The 15,325-nt window shown below is 49.0% G+C and overlaps 1 protein-coding gene across 3 annotated transcripts in view; it reads left to right on the top strand.

Annotated features, from left to right (window-relative positions):
* HSF2BP (heat shock transcription factor 2 binding protein) overlaps window positions 1–7,682 on the top strand; it is a 95,195-nt gene extending 87,513 nt beyond the window's left edge. For all 3 annotated transcript variants that reach the window (XM_075580593.1, XM_075580595.1, XM_075580594.1), the window contains exon 8: window positions 7,147–7,682. In XM_075580593.1, coding sequence (XP_075436708.1) covers window positions 7,147–7,355 — 209 coding nt within the window. In that variant the 3' untranslated portion in view covers window positions 7,356–7,682. The remainder of the gene's footprint in view (window positions 1–7,146) is intronic.
* The last annotated feature ends 7,643 nt before the right edge of the window (window positions 7,683–15,325 follow it).

Here is a 15,325-nt window from a genome sequence, read left to right as displayed (position 1 = left end):
ATCCCCGCCGTGCGCTCAGCGCGAGCATCTTATATCCCTGCCGTGCGCTCAGCGCGAGCATCTTATATCCCCGCAGTGCACTCAGCGCGAGCATCTTATATCCCCGCAGTGCGCTCAGCGCGAGTATCTTATATCCCTGCAGTGCGCTCAGCGTGAGCATCTTATATCCCCGCCGTGCGCTCAGTGCGAGCATCTTATATCCCCGCAGTGCGCTCAGCATGAGCATCTTATATCCCTGCAGTGCGCTCAGCGCGAGCATCTTATATCCCCGCCGTGCGCTCAGCGCGAGCATCTTCTATCCCCGCCGTGCGCTCAGCGCGAGCATCTTATACCCCACAGTGCGAGCATCTTATATCCCCGCAGTGCGCTCAGCGCGAGCATCTTATATCCGCGCAGTGCGCTCAGCGTGAGCATCTTATATCCCCGCAGTGCGCTCAGCGCGAGCACCTTATATCCCAGCAGTGCGCTCAGCGTGAGCATCTTATATCCCCGCAGTGCGCTCAGCGTGAGCACCTTATATCCCCGCAGTGCGCTCAGCGTGAGCACCTTATATCCCCGCAGTGCGCTCAGCGCGAGTATCTTATATCCCCGCAGTGCGCTCAGCGCGAGCACCTTATATCCCAGCAGTGTGCTCAGCACGAGCATCTTATATCCCCGCAGTGCGCTCAGCGTGAGCACCTTATATCCCCGCAGTGCGCTCAGCGCGAGCATCTTATATCCCCGCAGTGCGCTCAGCACGAGCATCTTATATCCCCGCTGTGCGCTCAGCACGAGCATCTTATATCCCCGCAGTGCGCTCAGCGTGAGCATCTTATATCCCCGCAGTGCGCTCAGCGTGAGCACCTTATATCCCCACAGTGCGCTCAGTGCGAGCACCTTATATCCCTGCAGTGCGCTTAGCGCAAGCATCTTATATCCCCGCCGTGCGCTCAGCGCGTGTTCCTTATATCCCCGCAGTGCGCTCAGCGCGAGTACCTTATATCCCCGCAGTGCGCTCAGCGCGAGCATCTTATATCCCCGCAGTGCGCTCAGCGTGAGCATCTTATATCCCCGCAGTGCGCTCAGCGCGAGTACCTTATATCCCCGCAGTGCGCTCAGCGCGAGCATCTTATATCCCCGCCGTGCTCTCAGCGCGAGTTCCTTATATCCCCGCAGTGCGCTCAGCGCGAGAATCTTATATCCCCGCAGTGCGCTCAGCGCGAGAATCTTATATCCCCGCAGTGCGCTCAGCGCGAGAATCTTATATTCCCGCCGTGCGCATATCCCCACCGTGCGCTCAGCGCGAGCATCTTATATCCCCGCCGTGCGCTCAGCGCGAGCATCTTATATCCCCGCCGTGCGCTCAGCGCGAGCATCTTATATCCCCGCCGTGCGCTCAGCGCGAGCATCTTATATCCCTGCCGTGCGCTCAGCGCGAGCATCTTATATCCCCGCAGTGCACTCAGCACGAGCATCTTATATCCCCGCAGTGCGCTCAGTGCGAGTATCTTATATCCCTGCAGTGCGCTCAGCGTGAGCATCTTATATCCCCGCCGTGCGCTCAGTGCGAGCATCTTATATCCCCGCAGTGCGCTCAGCATGAGCATCTTATATCCCTGCAGTGCGCTCAGCGCGAGCATCTTATATCCCCGCCGTGCGCTCAGCGCGAGCATCTTCTATCCCCGCCGTGCGCTCAGCGCGAGCATCTTATACCCCGCAGTGCGAGCATCTTATATCCCCGCAGTGCGCTCAGCGCGAGCATCTTATATCCACGCAGTGCGCTCAGCGTGAGCATCTTATATCCCCGCAGTGCGCTCAGCGCGAGCACCTTATATCCCAGCAGTGCGCTCAGCGTGAGCATCTTATATCCCCGCAGTGCGCTCAGCGTGAGCACCTTATATCCCCGCAGTGCGCTCAGCGTGAGCACCTTATATCCCCGCAGTGCGCTCAGCGCGAGTATCTTATATCCCCGCAGTGCGCTCAGCGCGAGCACCTTATATCCCAGCAGTGTGCTCAGCACGAGCATCTTATATCCCCGCAGTGCGCTCAGCGTGAGCACCTTATATCCCCGCAGTGCGCTCAGCGCGAGCATCTTATATCCCCGCAGTGCGCTCAGCACGAGCATCTTATATCCCCGCCGTGCGCTCAGCGCGAGCACCTTATATCCCCGCAGTGCGCTCAGCGCGAGCATCTTATATCCCCGCAGTGCGCTCAGCGCGAGCACCTTATATCCCCGCAGTGCGCTCAGCGCGAGCACCTTATATCCCCGCAGTGCGCTCAGCGCGAGCACCTTATATCCCCGCAGTGCGCTCAGCACGAGCATCTTATATCCCCGCAGTGCGCTCAGCACGAGCATCTTATATCCCCGCAGTGCGCTCAGCGTGAGCATCTTATATCCCCGCAGTGCGCTCAGCGTGAGCACCTTATATCCCCACAGTGCGCTCAGTGCGAGCACCTTATATCCCTGCAGTGCGCTTAGCGCAAGCATCTTATATCCCCGCCGTGCGCTCAGCGCGTGTTCCTTATATCCCCGCAGTGCGCTCAGCGCGAGTACCTTATATCCCCGCAGTGCGCTCAGCGCGAGCATCTTATATCCCCGCAGTGCGCTCAGTGTGAGCATCTTATATCCCCGCAGTGCGCTCAGCGCGAGTACCTTATATCCCCGCAGTGCGCTCAGCGCGAGCATCTTATATCCCCGCCGTGCTCTCAGCGCGAGTTCCTTATATCCCCGCAGTGCGCTCAGCGCGAGAATCTTATATCCCCGCAGTGCGCTCAGCGCGAGAATCTTATATCCCCGCAGTGCGCTCAGCGCGAGAATCTTATATTCCCGCCGTGCGCTCAGCGCGAGAATCTTATATCCCCGCAGTGCGCTCAGCGCGAGAATCTTATATCCCCGCAGTGCGCTCAGCGCGAGCATCTTAACTCCCCGCAGTGCGCTCAGTGCGAGCATCTTATATCCCCGCAGTGCGCTCAGTGCGAGCATCTTATATCCCCGCAGTGCAGTCAGTGCGAGCATCTTATATCCCCGCAGTGCGCTCAGCGTGAGTTCCTTATATCCCCGCAGTGCACTAAGCGCGAGCATCTTATATCCCCGCCGTGCGCTCAGCGCGAGAATCTTATATCCCCGCAGTGCGCTCAGCGTGAGTTCCTTATATTCCCGCAGTGCGCTCAGCGCGAGAATCTTATATCCCCGCAGTGCGCTCAGCGCGAGAATCTTATTTCCCCGCAGTGCGCTCAGCGCGAGAATCTTATATCCCCGCCGTGCGCTCAGCGCGAGAATCTTATATCCCCGCAGTGCGCTCAGCGCGAGAATCTTATATCCCCGCAGTGCGCTCAGCGCGAGCATCTTAACTCCCCGCAGTGCGCTCAGTGCGAGCATCTTATATCCCCGCAGTGTGCTCAGTGCGAGCATCTTATATCCCCGCAGTGCGCTCAGCGTGAGCACCTTATATCTCCGCAGTGCGCTCAGCGCGAGCATCTTATATCCCCGCAGTGCGCTCAGCGCGAGTATCTTATATCCCCACAGTGAGCTCAGCGCGAGTATCTTATATCCCCGCAGTGCGCTCAGTGCGAGCATCTTATATCCCCGCAGTGCGCTCAGCGCGAGAATCTTATATTCCCGCCGTGCGCTCAGCGCGAGAATCTTATATCCCCGCAGTGCGCTCAGCGCGAGAATCTTATATCCCCGCAGTGCGCTCAGCGCGAGCATCTTAACTCCCCGCAGTGCGCTCAGTGCGAGCATCTTATATCCCCGCAGTGCGCTCAGTGCGAGCATCTTATATCCCCGCAGTGCAGTCAGTGCGAGCATCTTATATCCCCGCAGTGCGCTCAGCGTGAGTTCCTTATATCCCCGCAGTGCACTAAGCGCGAGCATCTTATATCCCCGCCGTGCGCTCAGCGCGAGAATCTTATATCCCCGCAGTGCGCTCAGCGTGAGTTCCTTATATTCCCGCAGTGCGCTCAGCGCGAGAATCTTATATCCCCGCAGTGCGCTCAGCGCGAGAATCTTATTTCCCCGCAGTGCGCTCAGCGCGAGAATCTTATATCCCCGCCGTGCGCTCAGCGCGAGAATCTTATATCCCCGCAGTGCGCTCAGCGCGAGAATCTTATATCCCCGCAGTGCGCTCAGCGCGAGCATCTTAACTCCCCGCAGTGCGCTCAGTGCGAGCATCTTATATCCCCGCAGTGTGCTCAGTGCGAGCATCTTATATCCCCGCAGTGCGCTCAGCGTGAGCACCTTATATCTCCGCAGTGCGCTCAGCGCGAGCATCTTATATCCCCGCAGTGCGCTCAGCGCGAGTATCTTATATCCCCACAGTGAGCTCAGCGCGAGTATCTTATATCCCCGCAGTGCGCTCAGTGCGAGCATCTTATATCCCCGCAGGGCGCTCAACTTATTTTGACTTTTAATTACCGGGATCATTGATTGAGAAAAGCAGAGAGATAAAAATAAATTGCGTTTATTCACATAACGAACGCACATAACTATGTTGCACAAAAATACAGTAAAAAGACACACTTACTTTGGAAACTGGGATTAAAAAACTAATCTTTCTAGTTGCAAACACACAGCAAAATATTCCAGGCCACGTTTCCATCCTGTGGCCTCTTGCTGTTGAATTCCGGCCACTTATCCTCTGAGAAATTTAGGTGATTTACTCAGAGCTGGAACTCCTCCAATGGGACTGAATCTCAGGTGAATCACACAAGATGGAACTGATGGAACTCTTAGATGGAACTGGTGGAACTCTTAGATGGAACTGATGGAACTCTTAGATGGAACTGATGGAACACTTAGATGGATCTCTTAGAACTGATGGAACTCTTAGATGAAACTGATGGAACTCTTAGATGGAACTGATGGAACACTTAGATGGATCTCTTAGAACTGATGGAACTCTTAGATGGAACTGATGGAACACTTAGATGGATCTCTTAGAACTGATGGAACTCTTAGATGGATCTCTTAGAACTGATGCATCTTGAGCGGGGTTCCAATCTGTGATGGTGATAAAACTCCTCTTCACCCCCACCCCCTCCTTCTTGATGTAACAGCAGAGAACAACTTCCCCATGGCCTGCACCAGCTTATAATACCTTCAAAACCCTATCTGGGTAATGGGGAACCAATCTTGGCTTGGCAGCCAAATTCTACCCTATTGCAACCCTGGTAACCGGGCATCAAGCTTCATCCACGGCCCTCCTACAGACCCTGACCCTGAGATGTGTGTTCCATGCGTGTCCTCTCCCTACAGACCCTGACCCTGAGATGTGTGTTACATGTGTGTCCTCTCTCCACAAACCCTGACCCCGAGGTGTGTGTTCCATGCGTGTCCTCTCCCTGCAGATCCTAACCCCAAGGTGTGTGTTACACACGTGTCCTCTCACTGCAGACCCTGACCCAGAGGTGTGTGTGTTACACACGTGTCCTCTCCCCGCAGACCCTGACCCCGAGGTGTGTGTTTTACACACGTGTCCTCTCCCCGCAGACCCTGACCACGAGGTGTGTGTAGGTTACACGTGTGTCCTCTCCCCGCAGACCCTGACCACGAGGTGTGTGTAGGTTACACATGTGTCCTCTCGCCGCAGACCCTGACCCCGAGGTGTGTGTAGGTTACACGTGTGTCCTCTCGCCGCAGACCCTGACCCCGAGGTGTATGTGTGTTACACGCGTGTCCTCTCGCTGCAGACACTGACCCCGAGGTGTGTGTGTGTTACACGCGTGTCCTCTCCCCGCAGACCCTGACCCCGAGGTGTGTGTAGGTTACACGTGTGTCCTCTCGCCGCAGACCCTGACCCCGAGGTGTGTGTGTTACACGCGTGTCCTCTCGCTGCAGACACTGACCCCGAGGTGTGTGTGTGTGTGTTACACGCGTGTCCTCTCCCCGCAGACCCTGACCCCGAGGTGTGTGTTACACGCGTGTCCTCTCCCCGCAGACCCTGACCCCAAGGTGTGTGTGTGTTACACGCGTGTCTTCTCCCTGCAGATCCTGATCCCGAGGTGTGTGTTTGTTACACGCGTGTCCTCTCCCCGCAAACCCTGACCCCGAGGTGTGTGTTTGTTACATGCATGTCCTCTCCCCGCAGACCCTGACGTGTGTGTGTTACATGCATGTCCTCTCCCCGCAGACCCTGACCCCTAGGTGTGTGTGTTACACGCGTGTCCTCTCCCCGCAGACCCTGACCCCGAGGTGTGTGTTACACGCGTGTCCTCTCCCCGCAAACCCTGACCCCGAGGTGTGTGTTTGTTACATGCGTGTCCTCTCCCCGCAGACCCAGACCCTGAGGTGTGTGTGTTACATGCATGTCCTCTCCCCGCAGACCCTGACCCCTAGGTGTTTGTGTTACACGCGTGTCCTCTCCCCGCAGACCCTGACCCCGAGGTGTGTGTTACACGCGTGTCCTCTCCCCGCAGACCCTGACCCCGAGGTGTGTGTGTTACACGCGTGTCCTCTCCCCACAGACCCTGACCCCGAGGTGTGTGTGTGTTACACGCGTGTCCTCTCCCCGCAGACCCTGACCCCGATGTGTGTGTGTGTTACACGCTGTAGACGGACGTTCACAGAGGTACACAATTGGAGACTTTATAAGGTGAAATTATAACAAGGCTTTATTGTGCCTTTTCCTTAACATTAGGAAACCATCCAAACAAGGGGGAAACAAAGCTTCTATTCACTTGGCAGTATTTCTAGTGAAATACTATGCAATTTCACAACTCCCTTAGTTAAGCATGTCTCCCAGCCCCAAAACATATAGCATGAAATAAGCAGATATAAGAAGTCTCTTAAGAATGAAAGTCTTATCTGTTTCTTGGAGGGAAAATCTTCTCAGTTCCTGGTTCAGCTCCCCTTTTCCTCAGGGTGTGTCAGCATTCAGGTTTAGAAGTTTTCCCTGTGTCTTGAAATCAGCTATGCTGTGTCTTCTGGCAGAGCTCAAGACAGGTTGTGAGAGTAAAGACAATCTCTGCTCTCTCTCCAAAGTTCAGCTCAAGTATGAGCTAAGGAGACACTTCCTGTCTCAACAGACAGGCTTTTGTAAGCAATCTAAATCAGGCAGGTGGTGTTTATTAATTGACTACCAGCAGTTAACCACCACACTGCTAGATTAAAGGCACACTACTTGAACAGGGATTACTCCCCTGTTACACACGTGTGTCCTCTCCCCGCAGACCCTGACCCCGAGGTGTGCCTGCACACTCTGCGCCTCTTCCAGTCCGTGGTGCTGGAGCCGTCGGTCCTGCAGAGGTTGGGGGGAGAGATCCGGGGGTTGCTGCCCCTGCAGCGCATCGCAGAGCTGGCCTGTAGCCGTCACCCCGAGCTGAAGAGCATTGCATGTGAGCTGCTGGAGGACATGAGGGCACTTGAGGCAGAGGGGTAACTAGGGGGGGCATGATGTCACGTTCTGTGACATCACACTGATGGATCATGCTGGGAATAAGTATACATGCAGGCACCAATCTGTACAGGGGCACACACAATCTGACTATTCTAACAACAGTACACAGATTCAGACACGCATACACACACATGCACACACGCATACACACGCATACATACACGCATACACACACACATGTACACACGCATACACACACATGCACAGGATCCGGGTTAATAAACTGGCCGGTATTTTCTCTTGTGGGGTTTTTTGCTGCCCGTTTGTTAAATCTGATGACTACATTTAGAACAATAAAAACAGAAGCGCAATGTTTTCCCGTGTCCAATGATATCGAAATCTATCGCTCCAATCCACCTCCCCACCTCCTACTGCCCCCAATCTGAAGGTCTATCACTCCAACCCCCCCACCTACTGCCCCCAATGTGAAGGTCTATCACTCCAAACCCCCCACCTACTGCCCCCAATCTGAAGGTCTATCACAACAACCCCCCCACCTACTGCCCCCCGATCTGAAGGTCTATCACTCCAACCCCCCACCTACTGCCCCCCAATCTGAAGGTCTATCACTCCAACCCCCCCCCACCTCCTACTGCCCCCCAATCTGAAGGTCTATCACTCCAACCTCCCCCACCTACTGCCCCCCAATCTGAAGGTCTATCACTCCATCCTCCCCCACCTCCTACTGCCTCCAATCCGAAGGTCTATCACTCCAACCTCCCCCCACCTACTGCCCCCCAATCCGAAGGTCTATCACTCCAACCCCCCCACCTACTGCCCCCCAATCCGAAGGTCTATCACTCCAACCCCCCCACCTACTGCCCCCAATCCGAAAGGTCTAGCGCTCCAACCCCCCCCCACCTACTGCCCCCCAATCCGAAGGTCTATCACTCCAACCTCCCCCACCTCCTACTGCCCCCAATCCGAAGGTCTATCACTCCAACCTCCCCCACCTCCTACTGCCTCCAATCCGAAGGTCTATCACTCCAACCTCCCCCCACCTACTGCCCCCCAATCTGAAGGTCTATCGCCCCCCCAAAAAAAACACCTTCTACTGCCCCCAATCCAAAGGTCTATCATTCCAACCCCCACCCCCACCTACTGCCCCTCAATCTGAAGGTCTATCACTCCAACCTCCCCCACCTCCTACTGCCCCCAATCCAAATGTCTATCACTCCAAACCCCCACCTACTGCCCCCCAATCCAAAAGTCTATCACAAACCCCCCCCCCCACCACCTCCTACTGCACCCAATCCGAAGGTCTATCACTCCAAACCCCCCCCACCTTCTACTGCCACCAATCCGAAGGTCTATCACTCCATGTCCCCCCCCACCTACTGCCCCCCAATCTGAAGGTCTATCTCTCCAACCCACTCCCACCTACTGCCCCCCAATCCAAAGGTCTATTACTCCAACCCACTCCCACCTACTGCCCCCCCAATCCAAAGGTCTATTACTCCAACCCCTCATCTACTCCCCCAATTCGAAGGTTAATCACTCCAAGCCCCCCCCCTCCCACACCTGCTGCCCCACAATCCAAAGTTCTATTGCTTCAACCACCCCCCCCCCCCCACCTCCTACTGCCCCCAATCGGAAGGTCTATCACTCCAACCTCCTCCCACCTACTGCCCCCCAATCTGAAGGTCTATCACTCCAACCCCCCCTCCCACCTACTGTCCCCCAAACTGAAGGTCTATCACTCCAAAAAAACACCACCTTTTGGTGACTGGGAATGCGGAGGGAGATCAAGGAGTTTGTCACTGCGTGCTCTACATGTGCTCAAAGTAAGACTCCCCGCTACAGAGCCGCTGGATTACTCCAACCCCTTCCGATTCCAGATCGTCCATGGACCGACGTATCCATGGATTTTATTGTTGAATTTCCTACGTCCAAAGGTATGAATACCATCCTGGTGGTAGTGGACCGTTTCTCAAAGCAAGCTCACTTTATTCCCCTCATGGCCCTACAGTACCTAACGCTCCCAAACTTTCAGAAGTTTTCATCAAGGAAATTTTTCGTCTCCATGGGGTTCCTAAGGTTTTTGTGTCTGATTGGGGGTCCCAATTTATTTCTTAGTTCTGGCGGGCCTTTTGCAAGCAATTGGGAATCTCTCTCCACTTTTCGTCAGGCTATCATCCCCAGACCAACGGTCAAACTGAACGCACTAACCAATCGTTAGAACTATTTATTCGATGTATTGTTTCTGATACCCAGGACAACTGGACAGATCTTCTACCTTGGGCCGAGTTTTCGCACAACAATTTACAGAGTGAGTCAACAAGGTACTCAGCATTTTTGATCAATTATGGCTTTCACCCTTCAGTCCTTCCCCCTAAAGGACCCTGATTCGGGGTGCCAGCGGCAGACAACAGGATCCTGCAGCTGCAGAGCTCGTGGGAGAAGATTCAGGAGAACCTCAGGAGAGCAGTGTCCACACAGAAGGAACAGGCGGACCGGCAACGACGAAGAACCCCAGCATACAACCCTGGGGAGAAGGTATGGCTTTCCTCCAGGAACATTCGTCTCAAGGCACCCAGTGCGAAATTGGCACCGAGATTCATTGGTCCATTCACTATCGCTGAGAGGATCAATCCAGTGGCCTATCGCTTACACTTGCCGGCTTCCCATCGGTTTTCCACAACTCTCTTCTGAAGCCATTTGTACAAGATCCTCGGACCCCTGCTCCAGCTCCGCTTCCTGAACCCCTCCTTGTAGAGGGCCAGCAGGTATACGAAGTGCAGTCGGTACTGGACTCCAGGAAAACCAGTGGTACTCTCCAGTACCTGGTCCATTGGAGAGGTTTTGGGCCCGAAGAGCGATTCTGGATATCCCCTGGGACCAATTACATGCTCCCAGGCTTGTCCGCCTCTTCCACCTGAAGTACCCTCTCAAGCCATCCTTGAGATGCCCAGAGGTCGCTCCTTAAGGGGTACTGTGAGGATCAGCGGTAGGTCCCGCCCCCACGACAGGCCCAGTGACAACTCGGGTGACGCACCGCAGACTAGGGAAGCTACCCACAAGCCCTGCGCTGTCTAACAGAAGGATACCTCAAGGCTTGGGCTTAGGCCCCGCCCCCACTTCACGTCCCGTGACAAAATGGGTGACGCGTCACGTCCCAGGAGACCACGCACCAGCACCGCATCATCAAGAGCATGCGAGGGGTTAATCGTAACTCCACTCTAAACCCAGGATCACATGCGGCTCACGCCGCCTCCGCCCTGCCATTGGGCACCTGCTACCGAGTGGGCGTTTCTCCATAATCTCCAACAGTTGCTTGCTACCTCTCCTCTGGGCCTCAGCCCTTTATATGCTCAGCCAACCCTCGGGCAAATTGGCTGAGCATAATCTTTCGTCCTGAACGTAGTGCTTGCCTCAAAACCTCCGCTGCCTTGTCCTGTTGCTTGTGCATCTGTTCTTCTTTGTTCCTCAGTGTTTGACCTCGGCTTGTACGTGGACCCCCGACTTCTCTCTACCTCGACGTCGGCTTGCATCTGGACCTCTACCGTCTCCGCTCCTCAACCCCGGCTATCCTCTACGACCATCCGACCTCTCCAACCCCTGACCGTGGCGAGTATTACGACCACCCTCACTTCTCTAATTCTGACCCGGCTACACGACTACCACTCTGCACTCCGGACACGCTCACGCGGCTGGAGGTCGGTTCATACTAACATCCCCACCTCAGCGTCGAGGTCCTGTTTGTGGTGAGCACCCGTTACACATAGTAGATGTACTGTATATATTGTATATAATTACATAGTTACAGAGTAGATGTATTATGTATATAGTTACATAGTAGATGTACTGTATATATTGTATATAATTACATAGTTACAGAGTAGATGTATTATGTATATAGTTACATAGTAGATGTACTGTATATATTGTATATAATTACATAGTTACAGAGTAGATGTATTATGTATATAGTTACATAGTAGATGTACTGTATATATTGTATATATAGTTGCATAGTTACAGAGTAGATGTATTATGTATATAGTTACATAGTAGATGTACTGTATATATTGTATATATAGTTGCATAGTTACAGAGTAGATGTATTATGTATATAGTTACATAGTAGATGTACTGTATATATTGTATATATAGTTGCATAGTTACAGAGTAGATGTATTATGTATATAGTTACATAGTAGATGTACTGTATATATTGTATATATAGTTGCATAGTTACAGAGTAGATGTATTATGTATATAGTTACATAGTAGATGTACTGTATATATTGTATATATAGTTGCATAGTTACAGAGTAGATGTATTATGTATATAGTTACATAGTAGATGTACTGTATATATTGTATATATAGTTGCATAGTTACAGAGTAGATGTATTATGTATATAGTTACATAGTAGATGTACTGTATATATTGTATATATAGTTGCATAGTTACAGAGTAGATGTATTATGTATATAGTTACATAGTAGATGTACTGTATATATTGTATATAATTACATAGTTACAGAGTAGATATATTGTTGAATACATAGTAGATGTATTGTATATATAACAAAAACAAAAAGAGAAAACAGCGCAATAGTGTAGTATATATAAATATATTGTGTAACAGTTTCAGCAGGTGAGTATCACACGTACATCAATCAATAATTATTTAGGCATGGCATGTTAGGGACATGTTACCACATCAGCTGCTCTTCTACACCAGATCGCTTGGGTTCTTGCAGGGTTAAGGGACCGAATTCCTCGTCCTCCAGGTGACTGTCTCTGCTTCCTCTTAGTCTCTGTGGATGCACATCTAGGGGGCTTTGCAGAGTAACACTCTGACCGGTGTAAGGAAATGCCGGTGATCTGTTGAATCCACGTGTCAGGCTTGGAGGAGACTTCTGATGACGTCACGTCAAGTCTGTAGCGTCTCTGGCAATACTGGCTGGTTAGAAAGTTCGTATAAACCTCCCACTAGTGGGATGTTGAAATGTCCACAATAAAATGTACAGATGTATACAAATACACCTCCTTCCAACGCGTTTCGTAAAACAAGTTACTTCGTCAGGGAAACAACAATGGCTACCATTGGACACTCTATATACCATTAATATTCTACTGATTGGCTGACAGAGGAAAGAAAACAGCCAACCAGTAACCATGTTATTACGGCTAGTTATAATATAATCTATATACCAATTTAAAACTATGCTCAAATTAGAGCTACAGAATGAACATGTTTATTAGAAACAACTTATTAAATATGTAAAACACCGTAATCGATTCTCTATAAACAAAGAGAAAATACAATTATTGCTTAATTAAAAATATTGCATACATTGAAAGCAGATAATGATAATATGAATCAAGAAATCTAACTCTCATTATAGAGAAACTAAATCAAGGAAAAGGAAGAAAATTGAAAGTTTACTATGTATAAAATATCTATATACAAAACTATTATGCAAAAATGTATAAATAAAAAATTAAAAAATGTTTTACATAAAAACTATTATAACAAAATATGTTTAATTATAATTGTTGTTGCTGATGACCCAGAGTCTACATCTACATACACTTATATACAATTTCATATTAACATTCATGTATACTAGAAATGACCTATACCTACCATAAAAAATATTGGGAATAAAAAATAATTCATATATTTTATTAAAAACGTGCGGAATATGAATTTAATGTTTTATATTTGACATTAATATTATTTGGTTAAAAGATATCATTTGATTTCAATTTCATCTTAAATAGTATCAAATTAAAATAAAATTGGGAATGAATATACTCGGACTACAGTTAATACTGTGACCAAACATCGATCTCCGCATTCAAACCTAACGGTGCTAGAGTTTGCATTTTGTAGATCCATAGGCTTTCTTGTTTGGATAATGACTTGTCTCTATCTCCTCCTCGTCTCCCTAAGGGGACGATTTGAATGCCTATGTATTTAAGTAATGTGGAATCACAATTATGTTTTATCTTGAAATGTCTGGACACACTGTGTTTCTCTAGTCCGAGTCTAATGTTCCTAGCATGTTCTAAGATTCTTATCTTAAGGTATCTTTTTGTGCGGCCAATATATTGATATCCACACGGACACTGTAAAAGACACCCTACATGGGTGACCTTACAAGGTATAAAATCTTTAACCATGAATTTATCTTTGGTAGTGTTAGAGAGAAATGTTTTTCGGTCTGGATTTAACATGCCACAAGCCCTACATTTTCCACAACTAAAATTGCCAGATGGCTTTTTTGGCATCCAAGGGACCCCGGATGAAGTATGTATTGGGGGACCAATATCACTTGGTGCTAAATAATGTTTAAAATTCTTAGCCCTACGATAGATGAAGCTTGGTTGTGACTGGAGAGAAGGACCAAGAATAGGGTCATTACATAACATGTTCCAATTCTTGTTAATAATCTTTTGAATGTTTACACTAACTGACTTAAAGTCAGTAATAAAAGGAATTTTAATCTTATTATCTACTTTAGTCTCTATTTCCTTTTTAAATTTTTTATTTTTGTACTAAAAGTGACTCTTTGTTTAATTCATTCACTTTCCTTAAAGATTTAGTTTAAATGGTCCCATCATAACCTCGTTGGATAAATTTATCGAATAAAATCACAGACTGAGCCTCAAAATCCGCATGAACACTACAATTTCGTTTTAAATGCATGAATTGACCTGTGGGTATGTTATTGATCCAAGATCTTTTATGATTACTTGATGATAGTAGTAAGCTGTTAGTGTCTACCTTTTTAAAATAGGTTTTGGTTTTAATAGGTAGGCCCACTGTAGCCTCCAAATTTAGATCCAAAAAATTGATTGTGTTTAAATTTGACTCTGAAGTAAATTTCAATTTAAAATCATTTTTATTCAAATACAGTTTGAATTGGTTCAGAGTATCCTCATCACCTTCCCAAATGCACAGTACGTCATCAATATATCTGCGCCAAACAATCCCACTGTTGGCAAATGGATTATTTTCCCAGATATATTGTCTTTCCCATGCCCCCATATAGATATTAGCATAAATGGGGGCAAAGCTGGTCCCCAATGCTTTGCCACACAACTGAATTAAAAAACTGGTTCATAAATAAAAAATAGTTGTGTGACAATATGAATTGAATCGCTTTAACGATAAATTCACTATTCAATAAGTGTAATCCTGTGTCTTTCTTTAATGCTCCTTTCACAGCTTCTACACCATTTGTGTGGGGAATACCTGTGTATAAAGACTGTACGTCACATGTAGCCCCTCTATCATTTTCTTTCCACTGTATTGTTTTAACCAAATTGAGAACCGCCGTGGTATCTTTTATGTTTGTAAGAAGAAGTCCACATATTGTGATAAATTGGCTGTCTAGGACCTGAGATTATGGGTCTCCCTGGTGGATTGAATGATGCCTTATGCATCTTTGGAAGGTGGTAGTATACAGGTATACGAGGAAATTTTGTGTACAGAATACAAATTCTGATTTGGTGATAGCAGTGGAGGAAACAGCTTCATCAAGTAAAACCTTCAGTTCTATTAAGAACTGTTGAGTAGGATCTTGAGCAATTTTTCTATAAAATATAGGGTCATGTAACATGCGCAGTGCCTCAGACTCGTAGTCTTCTCGGTTCTGGAGTACTACACCCCCCCACCCCCCTTTGTCAGCTTATCATATGATAAGTTGTTTATTATCTTGTAATTCTTGTAGGGCTAAATATTCATCATATTTTAAGTTGTGTTTTATATCTATTTTCTTATGATCTTTCACCAACTGCGTAAATTCATTATTCACCAAGTATTGTATATATAGTTACATAGTTGATGTATTGTATATATAGTTACAGAGTTACTGTGACAGTAGGGGTGGCTGGCTGACCAACTGGGGAGAAATCCCAGCTATTTACCCCTAAATCCATGTAACTTTGCCAGCTATGTAAGGCTTATTTCAGCCAAATGTAATTTAATATC

This window comes from Ascaphus truei (assembly GCF_040206685.1).
Source record: "Ascaphus truei isolate aAscTru1 chromosome 3 unlocalized genomic scaffold, aAscTru1.hap1 SUPER_3_unloc_8, whole genome shotgun sequence".
In the NCBI taxonomy this organism is placed as follows: domain Eukaryota; kingdom Metazoa; phylum Chordata; class Amphibia; order Anura; family Ascaphidae; genus Ascaphus; species Ascaphus truei.
This window is presented reverse-complemented; position numbering and strand designations above follow the sequence as displayed.